Genomic DNA, 12,496 nt, shown 5'->3' on the forward strand with positions numbered 1-12,496 from the left:
CCCCGGTGCCCCCCCCCCCCCCCCCCCCCCCCCCCCGCGCCCCGGGGCGGGGGGGAAATTTATGTGATTTTTTTGATGAAGTAGATGTGGAAATAGTGCTGCTGATAGTTAGCAAAACGATGTTTGAGAGCACCAACACAGAAAATTTGGAAATGTTTTTTTGGGGTGACTGTGGACTGATTCATTTTACTTTCTGGTTTTTGAAAACTTAGGTTTATTTGGAAAGTTGCTTTTAGAAATAAAGAAAAAATAGATAAAGATGACTGTCACTTTGTATTTTTGCTGAAGGAGTTTGAAGTATCTTTGAGTGTGCTTTATTCCTAGAGGACTCAAAGTATTTCTTGAAGGCAAAACTTAAAATGTTCAATTGCTCATCTTCCATTTGGAAGATTTACAAAAGTTGGTTGGGAATGATGTAGCTGAAATAAGTGATGAGCGTAAGAAAATCAAGGTAGGCAAATGGAAGGATGTATTCAGCTTTTCATAACTGGTGATCTGCAACTATTTTAAAGACCCACATACCCCTAAGGCTTTTGAACTTGAAATGACTTTATGTGAATTCAAATAATTGAAAGAAGTCTCTGGTTCTTAAAAATATTAATTCGTCACATAAAACAAACTAAGTGCAAATATCTTTCAGTGAATTGTCACTGTTATGGTTTGTAGCTTTCATTCTAGAAATACCTTTAGAATTTCTTCTGTTCTCCTAAAATGAATATGCTAAAAGGAAACAATTCAATTCTATCTCTTCAATTTGTGTTCCTCAGGTCAGTTCACATAACCCGTTATTCTTAGAATTAAAGTTTTCACCTAGTTTAGTTATCTAGGCTAAGCTAATTGTTTAGGCTTCCTCTTCAGTTACAGAGCAGAAAGGATACTTGGTGTGGCCTTCCTTGAATATCATGTAGTTCTGGTCTCCATAAAATAAAAGGGATATTAGGATATTTCATCCCACTATATCCTGTAAATTGATGTCAAAACATACCTATTTCTATATATTGATTGCCCACAAAACACGTGTTAAATGTTAAACAGCATTTATAGAGATTTAAATTATAATCTAATGCTTTTAGCTGTCTTTCAAAAATTTTCCTGTAATTTGTTTGAAGTTGTATCAGTGTTCAAATGTATATATAATTAAACATGTAAGTATGTTTTTAGATATTTATGTGTAAATATATTTACACACTATATATCATTTATATATTATTATGTATGTCATGTAGAAATGAACGCAAGCTCACCACTCTCACAGATATGAATCATCTGAGTAAATGAGAAAATGACTCTGGAGGCAAGGAGCAATTTTGTACTTTACCATTTCTGACAGTGAGCAATTTGCATTTTGGGGATTTTGAATATTATTCTCATATTTATACATTAAAGTTGTGTGTTGTGAAGGAGACTGTAGATGTTGCTGCAGAGCTGAGCAGGGGAAGTTAGATCCAACGCTCTTTTTTGTGTTCTATGGAAACTATTTTGTGAAGTTACCTTTGGGTGCTGATATCTAACTGGTTAAACTACAAACATGCCATTTACTAAAGGCACACCAACTTGCTTTGAAGTCAGATTTTCAAGAGTCTGAGAACCGCTTTTGTCAGATATTGTTTGATTATTTTTATCCAAGGTTCATGTATTTTGGACTCAGTGATCCTTATGGGTCCCTTCCAACTCAGGATATTCTACAATTCTGTGATTTTTTGAGAAGTTCTCTAGCTCTGGTTCTGTTTCAGGCCTAGATTAGAAGAAGAAAAGGGCTTTGATTCCTTCTCATCTTCTCTTTCTACAGCTAATAAGGTGATCTTCTCACTCCTCAAAAAATGGTATATCTTATTTGAAGCTCCTTAAAGCTTATGTGGGACTGTTTGTGTCTGAGTACATGTTGATCACTGAATTTTGATGCAATTGCTACAGACTGGCAGGAATATCATGGTCATTTTTCTTCCAAGGGATTGATTTAGCTAATTCAAGTCTTGACTTTGAAAAAAACCCAAACAGATAAAAACCAATATTTAAGCAGTCACTTGATTTTCCTCAATATTTACTCATTTTCTGGGTGACAGATCAAGGCCTGGAGATTTACAGGAGCTGGAAGAAAAGATGAGTCCTCTTACTAGTGAGTTTTGTTGTAAAAGGGAACATCACTTGATGATATATTGGCAGTTTGGATGCTATCCACAGTCATGATGGTCTTGGAAGAGAAATAAAAATCTTATGTGTGGGAGCCAAAGGCACATGGCCTTTGTGGACAGGACAAAAGAAAAGGGCCATAAACTTGAGTATAGGAAGTTCTGCACCAAAAGCTTTGCCTTTCACTCTGAAGTTGGTGTGGTAAAGAAATATTATCCAAAAAAGTATATTCAGTTATGAATTTCTGATACGACAAGTTAGTCTTTGCAGCAAGGAAAGCACCTATACATACTGTGACGTAAGCAATTCTTACTAGAAGAGCTTTTAAGGAGCTTCAGAATAATTAAAAGATACTTCTGAATTTTGGAATACATTTTACTAAAAATAAACGTAAATAAAATTCCTTCTCTTCTTGTTCCGGTCTGAGTATATACCGACCATAATTTGCAGACAATCTGGCAAAACCCGCATAGCATGCAGGATCTAGCCTGTGTATTTTGCTTAGAAAAAGAAGATAAAGACTGTTCAGTAAACTAGATGCTGTTGCCCTTGGTTTTCTGTTCCGGTCTAGCGCAGATGAAATAAAAAAATGGCCTACCACAACATTTCTCTGTATTAGTTCATCAGATTACTGCTTAATAGAAATAGCAACAGTTGATGCATAGAATGCTTCATGTACAGCATTATTAGCAGTTCTGTAAATTCACTCTTGCACTCTTGCACAAAACACTTTTCCCGGTTTCCCTGAGACCAAACGTACTCTGTAATTGTAGATTCATATACTTGAATGCATATTGATAACACACTTAAATACATGGGCTGTATAAATCTGAACATAATTGTTCACTGGTATGGTGAATATAAATTCTTTATCTAAGGAAAAAATCTATATTATAATGAAAAATATCAGAACTCCTAGCCATGGTATTTGTGAATAGTAACATAGTATAAAACTACTGGGAATATGCTCCTGCTTAACAAATAATCCATTCTCAAAGGTTTAGTGAAGGTAAAATGACTTAGTTGTCTGGTGTGATTTTTGTCTCTATCTTGTATTGCACTTTTTGTTGTCTGTCTTTTTCTGTGGTATAAAGCCGATTTAGCATGTAAAGTTTATTTATCCTTTTTATGAGAGCATGATTTATGCTGTGATAATCATTCCCAAGATTAAATGTACTACTCCTAACAGTATAAGAAATCCTGCAATTGTTCTATTTTACCATATTGTAACATAATTTAGCAAATAAACATGCAATCCTTTCAATTGACTTCTGAAATATTTTTATACTGAAATGGTAACCAGCTGAAGTGTTAGAAACACTTCTGCCTCATACAGCATATGACGGGCAGCCCCAATAAAGTCAGGCAGAAAATGTTAAGAAAAGTATGGTTTGGTTTGCAGTAGCTCTTTCTAAAACCCCAAGAACAAGCATTAGTAAACCAGTACTATTTTTTATTTTATTTTATTATCAAGCCTGACAGTACGCAGAGGATAAAACTTTGGATAAAACTGACAGTTGTCACTGTCCCTTTGCAATTAGCAAATGCAAATGAAGTATTATTTCCAGCCATGCTGGAAGGCACTGCATCCCCAGAAGTGTTAAAGGGTCTTGGATGCAGGGCAAGATTTTGCCCTTGTTTGTTGTGAGGCTAGTTTCAACTGGTGCTTTTTGGCTTCAAATTCTCTCCTCCTGACAAAAACTGGAGTTCTGCCTTTACAAGGAGCAGATGGCTGATGGAAACCCTTGCAGCTCCTGGCAAACCCTGAAGCTTCTCAGTAGCTATTAAAACTTTTTTGTTACAGTTAAATGACAACGAAATGTCCAACCATAATTACATTTTTAATGGAATTAGACAAACATTTGAACTTGCTATATTTATGTGTATATGTATATATGTCTATTTCATGCCTATGTCTTACTACATTAGTGTGATAAAGCCTTTAAACTATTTTGCATTTCTTTGCTGTTGCCACTGTGGTAGATACCCTGATATAACTTTACTGAAATAAAAACTGAAAATACAAGGACAGACCATATGATAAATTTCATTCTTGTTTATCCTGGATGATTTCCAGGCAGCAGATTTTTGTCAAACTGTGGTATTTTAATGATGAAAAAAAAACCTAATGCTTTCAGAATAAATCAGTTATTTGCATGAAGTTCTCAGTTCTTGAAAGAAGCTGTCTGAGTCTAAGGGAATGATGCGCTGAACTGTTAGAGAGGATAAGGCTTATTTTTTCCTTTAGTTTCAGTAGCTCTTGGTGTCAGGTTATGTATATGAAATCCAGTGTGCTTGTCGACTGCCTCAGCTTCTGCATGTATCAGAGTAACTGCAGATGCAGAAGAGTGCATTAATATAGAAGTTCATTGGAAGTGCTTCTTTACTGGAGTTCTCCAAGGTGAACAGCAAGTATGCCAGTGATAGAAAGCTGGGAGGAGTGGCTGACACACCTTAAGAATGTGTTGCCTTTCAGCTAGACCTGGACAGACTGGAGAGCTGGGAAGCAATAAACCAGATGGGCTTTAAAAAAAGCAAATACAGAGTCTTGCACATGGGAAGGAATAACTGCAAGTAACAGTACAGGTTGGGACACGACCTGCTGGAGAGGAGGTCTGTGGAGAAGGACCTGGAGGTCCTGGTGGACAGGAGGTTGGCCATGAGCCAGCAGTGTGCCCTGGTGGCCAAGAAGGCCAATGGGATCCTGGGGTGCATTAAAAGGAGCGTGGCCAGCAGGTCGAGGGAGGTGACACTCCCCCTCTACTCTGCTTTGTTCAGGCCTCACCTGGGGTACTGTATCCAGTTCTGGGCTCTCTGATACAAAAAAGACAGGGATCTCCTGGAGAGAGTCCAGCAAAGGGCCACAAAGATGATAAAGGGCCTGGAGCATCTCCGCCGTGAGGAAAGGCTGAGTGAACTGGGTCTGTTCAGCCTTGAGAAAAGAAGACCTAGAGGGGATCTTATTAATGTTTATAAAAATCTCATGTGTGGGAGCCAAAGGGACATGGCCAACATCTTTTTCAGTAGTCTGTGGGGACAAGACAAGGGAAAATGGCCATAAACTGGAGCATAAGAATTTCTGCACCGATATATGAAGGAACTTCTTCATGGTGAGGGTGACAGAGCACTGGAACAGGCTGTCCAGGGAGGTTGTGGATTTGCCTTCTCTGGAGATGTTCAAGACCCATCTGGATACCCTGTGCAGCCTGCCGTAAAGGGGCCTGCTTTGCAGGGGGGCTGGACTCGACAATCTCTAGAGGCCCCTTCTAACCTTTACAGTTCTGTGATTCTGTGAAGTTTACTAGCCTATATAGATAGAAGCATTAACATTTCTGCAGAAAACCCACCGGGACCAAGTTTAAGCTCTGACAGATGTCAAACCGTTTCATTTATTTGTTCACAGTTTACTGTCTAAAGACTGAGAATGGTATATTTTTTTAAGTGTATAGGGAAGTGACAGAGATAAAGGTTGCATTTCAAGACGAGTGTTTGTCTGGAGAATTGGAGTGATGAGGAGAGAAAAAAGGAATTATAAGGACCTTGCAAGAGTGTGTGTTGTGCAGGGCAAAGGCAGGCTTGGGAAGAAAAAGGTTTCTATTGGTGATCCAGAGACTAAGGTTGCTTCAGTCCAGGGAGCTGCTGAAGATTGATGATCTTCAAAGAGACTTGATGAAAGGAACAGCTGCTTTCTTCATTTTTACTTGCAGAGAAGTCTAGTATAATCTTGCTAGTCTTCACTGTAGATTTTATGGAGGATTGATACGGTCTGAGAAGCTGGGACAATACTAAGTAAAGGGCAGTTGTAGGTTTAGGTGACTGTATTTGTATCCTTGCTCTTCTTTTAATAACTTGATTTTAACACTGTTCACTTTATAGATTGAGGTGCTATTTGGAGGGGATTAATTTAAAAAAGAGACACTGTGTTAACTATCATAACTGTCTCTTTTTCTTATACATGTAATTGTCTATGTTTATTATCCTACCTATATTTATATACAGTGATACTATTCATGGTTATAAGGATTAGTTCTAGTGATGTTTGAACTTTTTTTTTTTACTGAGGCCAGTTCTTTCTCACTTTTATTGAACAATATCTTATTGTGTGACTGTTCCCGTTTATTCTACCTAAATTACTTAGGGATTGTATATTCATGGACCAAAGTTATTTGTCTCAATTTTTTTTCAGAATAATTTTTTTGTATTTATTGATAAAAGAATTCTCTTTCATGATTGATTGCTAGGTAGTAGTATTGGAAGTATGGTGTACATCTCACTCTAACCCACAAGTCTGATGCTGTTTAGAATTCTTATCCAAGGAAAATCAAAGGTTAGTGAAGTTGAAAAAACAAATACTTCTTCCTGGGACTTCACTGGGGTTATTTTAATTGTTAATATTTCTTTTCTTTTCCTAGGCAATGTTCAGTCTCTGCATGGTTGAAAGTGAAGCTGACGAGGTGAATCTGCATGGCGTCACAAGCCTAGGTTTAAAACAAGCCCTGGACTTTGCATATACTGGACAGGTACTGTACAGCTCTTTAAATTGAGAGAAATTAAAACAATTTGCAATAAAAAGAGAAGACTGCCCTTAGAGAAGTACTGTTCTTGTGCATTCCCCAGTGCAAGGTCTTTTGACTTAACAGATCTTACTTAGGCTATATTGTTTATGTGAGTAGTTTGTTTGTTGTTGTTCTTCCCCCCCACCCATAGAGGAATTTTCCAATAAAAACATGTTTATTGTATTATATCCATTGCATTGTATCCAAGCAGTGAACCATATATGGCTTATATGCCCTTTTTATAGTGGTCTGATTGTTCATAAAAATTTGATGTGAGTTGATCCATGTGCTAAATGAGAGAGAAAAAAATAAAGTAGGCATTTTTCTAATAATAAATATTTATGAACCTTTGCTGGGCTTGTACAGTCGAGGGGAAATGCGGTCTTTTACTTTCTGGGAAGATATAATCCAGTTATCTTTCTAAATGCGTATAGGTACTGTGCATCTTTCTTTGTTGCAATTTTTATGAGAGCAGATTGTATATCATATTATGTTACTAGTGTATCGGTGTAAATGAAACTTTGGAGAATTGGAGAATGTGAAGTGATGCTCCTATTTCTACTCCTACTTGACTCCTCTTACACCCACCAAAAATAACCCCCAAAAGCAAAGAAACATTTCAAACAAAGCAAACAACAACAGCAAAAACCTGCAATAAAAGTACCCAGTGCATTTATATGTCCTGCCATATCTATTCTTTGCATTCCTTGTCAGTGTTTCTCTATAATTTCATCTCAGTTCAGTTCAGTGAACTAAGAGCTTCTTATACCATTGGAGATATTTTTGCTTTGTACTTAAACATTCTAGAAAACGGAAGTATTTCTGGAATTATTGCAAAAACAATTTAATTTATGAATTAATTTTGAAAAGAAGCTTAAATCCATTTCTGTGTTGTACTGTGGTGTATATAGTCATTAATTTTTCAAGGGGAATTAAATAGAGGTAAAGAATTTATAATTTATTACCAGAATACAGATAATAGTTTGCCATTAGCTTTAGAGACTAACTCTTGAGATTTCTGTGTTTCGTGCTAGGAAAACAAAACTTTATTGAATAAGCTTTATTTATTTTACTATATTGAATAAGCTTTTTCTTTGTATTAAAAAAAAAAAAAAAGAGAGAGACCATGCTATGTTACTGAATTGGCTGAAGTTACCAGTTATATGTACGGTTTTTGTTATTTCAGTTGAAAGCTGTGACAGGTAAGATTGTTTCTTGTATTGTGGAGAATCTGTGCCATCCTCAAAGTTATTTGAGATATAGATTTAGTATAGTGAAAGTAGAACTCTTGTTGCTAAACAAATCTAAAAGATCAAAACCAATTTTGAAAACGTGCTATAATGTACTGATTTTTTCTATCTGCTGTGAACAGAACAGTCCTCTAACTTTCATCAGAATTCAAAGTCTAGTAAAACTATGTAAAATAAATGACTGTGATTGGATGAGTTTGTTTATTATAAGACAATAGTCTAGCCCACCTTACTTCTGGGGCAGTATCCTCAGCTCCCTAGTACTTAAAATGCTTCCTATGTTTGAGCCTATAGACATTTCTGAGTCTTTCATTTTTAAGTGCAATCTACTTTCAATAAATTATTTGGCATCTTGAGTTAAATATAGATTTGCCTGTATATACAGTAGCTCACATTCATAAGAGTTTATAGGGCAACGTTTTATACTCTTATCAGCTCTATTGGATATGCTACTTTGAAGCACAGAGAAATTACAACAATTCTCAAGGAATTCTCTTAGAAAGATATTTTTGAAGTACAACACAGTGATAACGCAGATCAGTGAAAATGTAATATTGATTTTTTTCCCTTATGCCCTTGAAATTCTCTTCTTGTGCTTGGTTTATAAATATTGAGCATCGCTTATGTACTGACTCAGACTGACAAAACCTTGGTGAACATTTATGTTTCAAGGTACTGAGTGGGAATAATCCACAAAGATTATTAATAAATAGTTGGATTATTGCATGCTTATACCAAAGTTGTGAAACCAGACATTTTCAGTTTGAGTATGTGAACTGTTTCTGTTTCTGTTTTTGTTTCAAAGTATTTCTTAGTAAGCCAAAATTCATTCCTGCCAGGTACAATTTGATATTGCTCTGACATGTCAAGATATGATCAGATTTGCTTGTCAAAAAAAGAAAAAAAAAAAAAAAAAGGCTTTCAGTTTGAAAACCTTCAATCACTGCAAAAAAACCGCTGTGCAACTGACAGCAGTACAGTGACAGTAATAACCTATCCATGTCTCAACAGATAAATATTTAATTTCAGCTTTTCTCTACTTATTTTAAAAAATATTTTGCTAAACTTATATTCAGTTTGGATGTAACTTTAATGTAACTTTCTGTGTAAAATAGTGCATTAGAGACATCTGCTGGAAATATTCAATATTGCATGATGGTAATATTTGATGCCTATGGTTGTTTAAAATCATCAAAATTAACAAATTTAATTTTTAGCATGATATTGCAATCAGAAATGCAACTCTAACATCCTTATGTTATTATTTTTAAATTTGAAATGCTACCACAGACTTATAGTACTGATGTTATCACCCTGTCTGCTGAGGCAGACAGTGCCTTATTGTAATAACTGCTGTAAATCTTTTGCTTTTAGAAGAAAATTGATTTTTCAGTAGAAGGAAAGGTTGTGATAAGATGGAAGTTAAAGAATTTAAGAATTCCAATGGAATTAATCCATTATTATGGTCCCATATCATATAACAACAAAGAAATAAGTGTTGGTATAGAAATGAATAAAAAGTTACAAGAGGAAAATTTGATTTTCTTTCCTCAACAGTAAAGTTAAGGTGAAATACAGAACATAATTTCAGCAGAGTGCTCTTAGCATGTAGACTGTCAGTAATACTCTAATAGCGAAATCTTGGGCAAAAGTGACCTTTCCTCTTACTCAGCTGTTCAGCAGCAAAAATACAGTAGATTTATTTGGTGGGATATTTTCCCTTTGATAGGTTCTTTCCTGAGTGCTATATGTGAATGCAAAAGATGAAGGTTAAAAGTGCAGCTAATGGTTACTCCAGTAATGAATTTAATGATAACGTTTCATGTTTTCTGCATTAAGAGAGTTAGGAACCTCAAATCTATCTGCATTGTTTTCTCTTGCAAATCTACTGTGCCTGAATACAATACCTACAGTGATTAGCTTTCAGATTATGTCAGGACATCATTATTTTTCTTTTGGAATTATGCATCACCATCATAGCTGTCTTTTCTAATATGAGGTCCCAGTCATTTTTTTGTGTGCCCTTGTGGTCATGGCCATAACATCATCATGAAGGAATGTTACTCACATCCCTCTTTTACTTAGCAGTTGAATCTACAGTGCCCGATCTTCAAGAAGAAAGCTTTTGTGACAGACAGTAAAAGTATAATGTGCTTAATTCCTCCAGTCTTTTCAGGTGAGGCTAAAAATGAAGACATACTGAAGTATGAAGAAAAGTATGCCTGGTGGACTGGGCATTTTACCACGTACTCCATGTACTCACAATACAGTGAAAGGATTATTTCCCTGCTGTAGTTGGCCATGTCCTTTCTTCATAAAAGGGTACTAGGATCATTCTCTTTTTTACTTCAAGGTGGTAGTGATCTCAGTGATTAGATTACTCAACCTTTGTTCTCACAGGGCATTCTGCAAATATCAGATGTGCATTGGAAAGGGAGGTGGATGAAACATAAACAAGACAGTAAGTAATGTTTTAGATATTAATATTAGGGAACAGCTCTTGGAGCAGGGCTTGGAGTTCACAATTCCTTCTGTCTCAACCACTGGATAATGAGTAAGAGTCTAGGTTATAAAGTCACAAGCACTGTTGTCTGCTCTTTTTGTTGTTGTTTTTGAGTTTTTCTTCTTTGTAACCATAATCTCATTTGGAGAAAAGGAATCCAATTAAACCATGAACAAGCTGGTTTAGTTGGATGGCAAATCTCTCGTTATTACAAGAAAATATGCTTCTGGTCAGAAGAAAACCTTTGGACTTCTGAAAAGTTTCAGTGCTGAAGACAGAATCTTAGAAAGTGTAAATCTAGTAGGACTGAGTAAGTAGCTTAAACTGAAAATTTGAGGCTCCTCATTTTAGATGAGGCTCTTGCATTCCTCCTCAAATTTAGATCCTGCCAACAGCTTCATTTTTGTTGATATTTTATGTACATGATACCATCATTTGAATCATCTGATGGGCACTCTGCTGTTGTTTCTAGAAAGAAGGATAATGCAAGAACACTGCCATTAATTAGCAGTAGAGGACTGTGATCCAAATTCAATAAAAATAAAAATGCACATTTAGAGTCCTATATATACTGGAATGCTTTGCAGGCTTTGATCTCTTTTTGTAATTAAATTCTACTATATGTCTTTAATCCATGGTAATAAATAATATTTTGAATTTAGGTAGAATTTTGTTTGAGACATCAAAGCACATAGCAAAATCAAGCGATCACTGACTTTAATGTCTTTCCTCAAAAATAATTTTATTCTTTGATGCACATAACTTTCCAAAGGCCTCCTGGGAAAGCAGCATCTTAATGAGTCATAATATATGGTTCTCCTCCTGGCCAATTCCTTTTTTCTAACTGGCCATTTTCTGTTTTCTTTTTCTAAATCATAGTATTTTTTTTTCTGTATTAATAAAAAGTTACAAAATCATTCTAAATCACCAAAGGAAAAAGGAAGGAATCAGAGGGATAGCCCTGCTAGAAGGGCTGGTTTATCTTCAGCTCTTTCTCCAAAAACAAATTTTGGACTAGGTCATGCTATGTATCTTCTTAAAAAGCCCTAGTGCAGCTTTACATCCTTTCTACAGAATGAATGTTGAAATACTTCCATTTCTTGAAAACTACGTACAAAAACAAATTTTAAATTTTTCTTTTCTTACCTTATTTTTTTTCACATCACTTTTTTTGATACTTATGTAAAACGAAACATAGAAATTTTTATTTTTTTACTCACAAAGTATTAACACAGAAGCAGTCTTTATTAAAGGTGATATCAGTATATTCAGTTGCTCTTGATATTACTCTTAACTCATAAATTCTGTTTATTTATTGATTTTATTTACCAACTTTAACTTGTATTCACTAGAAAAACAAACACACTGTGGTCTTGTAACAGAAATATTGCTTTATCAAACAGGTTTCATGAATCAATAGGAGTAACATCTGGTAATTTTTATTTTTCTTTTCAAATTCAGACACATACAATTACAGTTACCTGAAGTATTATCTTATAGCTCCTTTGTGAACCTATTTTTTTCTTGTTGTTTTGGTTTAGCTTTTTTTTTTTTCTTGTTAAAGTTCTTCTGTTAAGAAAAAATGGCAGAGGTCTCAGTAGTAAATAAATAGCTCAAATAAGCATTTGTAAGTTCAACTGTTTCTCCTGATAATTACTTTGATGCCTTTATGGAATCTTGTCTTTCATCACTCATCAAAATCTCCCTCTTTTGATAGTGGCAGTTTTTCTAGTGATTAACCAATATTTCGTTTGCCATTTTCAGTTAAGATTGAGGGGAAGCAGCTTTCTTAGTACCTCTTACTCTGTTAAATCTATTCTAGCCCATTTGTGGGTGAGGTGTATTGCAAAGCTGTATCATGGTGGTTGATTTTCTTGTATAAGTGACCTCCCAGTTCCCGTGTCTGGCAGTTCAACTGGTTGCCTTTTCACAAAAAGACAGATTTTAACTACACTGCCTGATGACTTCAAATATCCTTGTTCTTTTCTCCAAGGGGCAACATGCAAAGGTCTTGGAAAAATGTATCTATTCCTATTGGAGTATATCTTATTGAAAAT

At 35.4% G+C, this 12,496-nt stretch overlaps 1 protein-coding gene across 4 annotated transcripts in view; it reads left to right on the top strand.

The window, feature by feature from the left end:
* Nucleotides 1-12,496, top strand: part of KLHL32 (kelch like family member 32) — a 118,059-nt gene that overhangs the window by 40,062 nt on the left and 65,501 nt on the right. For all 4 annotated transcript variants that reach the window (XM_042885150.1, XM_042885176.1, XM_042885159.1 and 1 more), the window contains one exon: nucleotides 6,543-6,650. In XM_042885150.1, the coding sequence (XP_042741084.1) occupies nucleotides 6,543-6,650 (108 nt within the window). The remainder of the gene's footprint in view (nucleotides 1-6,542; nucleotides 6,651-12,496) is intronic.

This window comes from Lagopus leucura, unplaced genomic scaffold, assembly GCF_019238085.1.
Source record: "Lagopus leucura isolate 7727_CA_CO unplaced genomic scaffold, USGS_WTPT01 Super-Scaffold_73, whole genome shotgun sequence".
Taxonomy (NCBI): Eukaryota; Metazoa; Chordata; class Aves; order Galliformes; family Phasianidae; genus Lagopus; species Lagopus leucura.